Below are 5,411 nucleotides of genomic sequence, written 5' to 3'. Positions count from 1 at the left end.
GTGTGTTATTCCCTTACAGTCAATGGTTATTCCATTTTAGTGTGGTTGGAGGGTGTTAGTTACTCTTGTTAACTACATTGTTCACCGCTTGGACTGTAACTTCCTTTTTAATGCCTATTTAATACTTCTCCTATTCGTGTACTTGGACTGCACTTGCAATTTTGCGATTTTGTCTTTAGATATCTTTTTTATCTTCTGAATATTGATTTGACCACTATACGCTGCATACTTACACAAAGACAGAATTCCTTGAATTTACGCCCTGAGATAAGGGGGAACTTGTCCCGGCCTGACTCGCACGACTCAACAAAAACGAAACTCGGCCCCACCAGGCAACAACAAAGCATTATTGTGACAATAAAAGTGATTCTGATTCAAACCCTGAGTTTATTCAACATATAATATGAATCTGAAAATCATCCATGCCATAATTTTCTAACCAGACTTGAACAAGCATACTGTACAAGTTAACCAAAATAATGTCACAAACTCTGATTTCATTTTTACAACATAACTCACCATCATGGCTAGTGCTATTACTTTAAGGGCACACAATGCTCAATATTTCTAATAATAACCTAATAGGAACAATATTAACAACGATATACCACTTTTCAAAAACAAAGTTACAAAATGCTGCACATTCAGAAATACAGTGTACTGTCACAGTTGTGGCTTTCAGAGCCTGTTTCATTGTCTAGTTTTGTATTTCTATGTGTATATCATGTTACCTGTCTAGTTCTCGTACTTCTACGTACCTAACCTACCATGTTCTCTGTTTGCCCCGGCTGTTTCTGTTGTTTCCTCCTTATGTGTAGGTATCAGTCTTTTGTTCCAGTCAGTCTTTATTGTCGGACCATTGTTTTCTGTTATAATGTGTCAGTTTATGGTCTCTGGTTTCCTGTTTCACCTGTAACCTGCACATTAAACACCCAGTCTTGGATTTGGTCACCACCTCCACGTGACCGAATGATCCGACCAACCTGGACCCAGCCGACAGCACCCAACTACCACACAGCCTGGCTGATGAGCAGGCTTTAACCGCTTTTAGACCGCACGGGACCGCCTCGCCTCGCCTCCACTCGCCTTTTTTCGTTTTCCCTATCGACAAGTAGCTTGATACCTTTTGAGTAGCTACCACTGAAGCGATACCAAAAGGTGACGTGAAAACACTGCAGACTTCTCATTGGTTAGACAGTCATTGCTAACGCGGCGGAAAACCAACGGGTAAAGCAGGTAGGCGAGTAGAGGCAGCAATGATGCCCGGCAGGGGTGGACACTGGACAGTAACAAAGTAAATTTACTTGAGTACTGTAGCTTAAATACCTTTTTCGAGTCTCGGGGTGCGATCGGCATTTGGGTCCTCACCACAGGGCCACGTGACACATATTGTAAACTAATGCATGGCTATACATCTCAAACATAAAGTGCTTCACCCGCTACAGAAAGGCTCTGGTCTTTTGAAGTCTTCCCAAACCCACATGTGATTGATATATGCAAGAGTAGTGGTAGCTATAAGTTTGGAGTAAGCACAGCGATTGTAAAACACAGGGATCACGTTAAAATAATTCCCCATTGGAGGGTAGGTGGGCAGGATGTGCAAGTAGCTCATGCACAAGCCCAAATACACATCTTCAATGTAAACAGCTCCAACGTGTCTAGATGCCTCCACAAGCTTTTTAGGGAGGTCTAAAGACAGAGCGTAGCCCACTCCCAACGTATAACACGGGTATTGTGGCTCAGGAAAAATCTCTACAGGTAGGTACCACTTAGATGTTGGGTCTCTTGAAACTATAGCATTACACTCCACTAGCCCAGTGATGTAGTCTTTCTTTGGGGCCTTTAGCAGCATGTCGACCAGGTTGTGAGAATTGAGGAACGTGTCTGAATCGATCTTCATGGCGTAGGAGGCACTGGAGCAGTGAAGGTCCAGCCACTCCAACATCACCATGGTCTTGATGGTCAGGTTCTTGTAGCAGTCCAGGAAGTCACTCTGGATCAGGTCCCGGTGCTCTCTGCTCTCCTGCAGCACCTGCTGTTGGATTTGCTCCGCTCCTTCTCCAGGGTGCAGCCCCAACAGGAAGAACAGCTTCACCACTTTGCCCAGCACCGCGCTTTCATTGCCCCAGGTGCCGCGGATGACGTCGCGATGCGCCCGGTTGTAGGGCGCCACCGGAACCATCAGGACCACGAAAGGCTTCCGTTGCTCGCATTCGTTTGGCTCGTTTATAATGAAGTGGTACTCATAGGGGTATTCCACAAAGTACTGCTCGTAACTGCCCGGCTTCTTGGCTAGTGGATGCTTTTTGGTTAGTGGAGCCCAAATCTGTACAGTACCATCTTTCCACAGCGTAGGAATCCAGGTGAAAGGGAGGTGACTCAGACCAACCTCAATTATGATGACAGATGTTGTGAGAATCAAGAACACAAACAGCGTTAACAATTGGCAGAAAAACCTCCTGCGAGACAGTCTTTTGTTTGCCATGTGCTGGATGTCCTCACTCCTGCAGGATAACACAATTGGGAAAAGACAAAAAGACACATATCAGTGATCAAGGAAATACTGGAGGACAATTTGTCATCTTACACATAATATTAAGCATTGTTTATGTAGCCAGGCTGACTTAGAGGCCTGGCCCACTCTAATCAGGTTCCCTCCCCCAGTGATGCACACCATTCCACAGGTGCTGCTGATCACAGTTAGCTGCCTCTCAATAAATACTGGCCTTCTTGGGTTGAGCTGTCCTCATCCCTCACTGGTTCCTCTGGTTTCCCTTGGAAATGGTTGGAGCTCGGCTTCGGAGTTTGTATGTTGGTGGGTCATTATGCTGAACTTTCATGTTTATTTTCACTGCTTTAACTATGACCGTTTGTTAGGCAGGAGTGAAGATACAGCCTTGAGCGCTCACCCCAGCCTGACAATCTAAGAGCTTCATAGGTAGGAGGTTGGTGTCTGCCACTGATGTGAGTGATCTTTTATGTTGACTCATTTTTGTTGATCCTGAATAGCTCCATTGTGTCTTGTTTGTAGGCGGGAGTGAATGAATTTATGGCCTACGAGTATCACCACAGCCTGTGAATCCCCAGAGGTTTATTTGTCTACTAATATGAAGGAATTTGTTTGAAACCTATGCGGCTGTATTGTGTGCTAACCACTTGTTTGCCTGTCTCTGTAGATTGTCAGCTGCTGTTTTGCCTAATCCTCATTTTATCTCTGTTACTGCTCCTATTTATTTCTTTTCCAACCATCTGCCTGTTTCTAATTTGTATTCTCTGGCTGCAGGTTGTCCTGGGCCAGGAGTGGAGGAGAAGTTGTCCCACTGAGAGGGGCTGAGCTGGCAAATCCCCCTTTTTCTACTCACCTGTTGGTGTGTTTCTGCTTATAGGCAGACATCTAGTTGCTGTGCTTTTTGTAGTGAACCCAGTTCATAGTATTCCGATGATGTCACAAGCCTTTTTCCTACCAATATGACGCTACAATACACACAGCTCATTGGCTGCAAGTGTCACTTGATTGTAATCACCTGTTAATTGATCACAATCACCTGTTTTCCTACCAAAATGGCCGTGTGATGATGTAACAGAATACTATCAATAATCTTCAGTGTGCTGTGCTTTTTGTAGTGAACCCACACTTGTGGTTTGAATCCATTGGGATAGCCTACTTTTCTGGAGCTCTCACTCTCTGGGGACAACCAACCCCTCCTCCTGGCTATTAGCGGCCTCCATTTTGTACACTTAAGTGTTTTTATTGTTTTATTCGGGCCTTTTAACTTGAACCCGTGTCTCAATAAACTTTGTCCATTTTATACTTGGAACATTCTGCCTCTGCTCCTCTTTTTAAAACTAAGTTTGATTATTTGGGTGAAATTCCCAAGGTGGCGTCAATTTATGTACCTGGCTTAATCCTACATGGTCACATTTATGTTACGCAACAAGTACCATTTTCTGTAATCCAGGCAAGTAATTAGTTAGAAAAAAATCTTTTATGTAAGACGTGCCCATTCCCTTCCATAAGTCTTATCTCCAGAGCCAGATTAACACCCCCAGGGGCCCCGGGGCACTGAAGCTCCCAGGGGCCCCCCTACCCATCGTCCGGATGTTTGGATGTTTTCTCGCCATATTTAGAGGAATATCTCATTTTCAATTAACATTAGTATTGTACTGTTATGGCATTATTCAGTTTCTGAGATTCAGTTTCTCACTCACTCATAGGCGATTCGAGGCTTTGCAAACAGGTAGCACAAGCAGGATAAAAATATTAGTGTGACTGGGGGTTTTCTAGGGGGGGCTGTGCCCCCCCCTGGACAAAGAAATTTTGTACATTTTAAAGTAAAATGCATGAATCTGATGCACTCTGAGAGCAAAAGGAAGAGGCTAATCTTCACATTAATATCCTCTTCACTGTGCTGTGGCTTTACAATGATGAAAAAATAATTGACATTACATTTCCAATACAAAACAGCAGAGGGTGCCGCAGCACCACAAGCACCCCTACTTCCCGCGCCCCTGGTCACCACTTGCCCACAGGCATCCAATGAGACTAAATCATCAGACTTAATCTTCTTGGAAACACATTTTATTTTGTCCTGATTGGTCTTAGATTTGTGTCATAGTTCTGTGGAGCCCAACATGAGCCCGACCAAAAAAAAAAAAAAAAATTTTTTTGGAGGGCCCCTTCACCCCGAGGGCCCCGGGGCACCTGCCCCAGTTGCCCTATGGTTAATCCGGCCTTGCTTATCTCTGCCAGTGATTAAGATTAGCTACAATACTTATCGTGTACCATCAGTCCTGTAGTCAAATCCAAGACCAGGTCCAAACGAAAGGGCGTCATCAACAACTCAAGACCACAGCAAATCAAATCCAACACTAAAATAAGCAATAATCAGTCTAACGGTTGCAAATGGATGACTGACTCTGCCTAGCTTTGTTTATGTTGGCATTTCATTTGTGATTATTTAGGCTCTAGTCGGATCATGTCGACTAGGTTGTCAAGGTAGGTTTAGTGCAGTCATGTCCAAAGTCCGGCCCGGGGGCCAATTCCGGCCTGCAGACTGCTTTTAAGCGGCCCTCAGCTTGTCTCTCAAAATATACTATGTGGCCCTCCACACAGTATTATTGGTAATCAAGCAAGTTCACTTTGCGTTAAACGCCATTCATCTAACGATGACAGCATTATCATACAGTTAGACAAGCACCAAGTAGGAACTATGCAGGTGGAACTAATGTTTTCAGATGGTGAACAAAATCCTTAAGTACAATTCTATTGTACATATTTTTTTTTTTTAATAACCCATATTATGCGATCTGGCCGCCATTCACAAAGGTTTGGGCACCCCTGGTTTAGTGAATGCTTGTTCTATTTCACGGTGTGTACGCAAATAAATTGACCCTTTTTGTATTTTACAACC

The 5,411-nt window shown here is 44.1% G+C and overlaps 1 protein-coding gene across 1 annotated transcript in view; it reads right to left on the bottom strand.

Moving 5' to 3' along the window:
- Positions 1 to 426: 426 nt before the first annotated feature.
- Positions 427 to 5,411, bottom strand: part of LOC310791451 (beta-1,3-galactosyltransferase 5-like) — a gene marked incomplete at its 5' end in the record, with an annotated part of 10,844 nt that continues 5,859 nt past the window's right edge. The window contains one exon of the mRNA XM_083653143.1: positions 427 to 2,504. Within this exon, the coding sequence (XP_083509269.1) occupies positions 1,433 to 2,504 (1,072 nt within the window). The 3' untranslated portion in view covers positions 427 to 1,432. The remainder of the gene's footprint in view (positions 2,505 to 5,411) is intronic.

The sequence above is a fragment of the Poromitra crassiceps genome, assembly GCF_964638095.1.
Source record: "Poromitra crassiceps genome assembly, chromosome: 16".
NCBI lineage: Eukaryota > Metazoa > Chordata > Actinopteri > Beryciformes > Melamphaidae > Poromitra > Poromitra crassiceps.
Note: the sequence above shows the minus strand (reverse complement) of the source record. Positions and strands in the feature narration are given on the sequence as shown.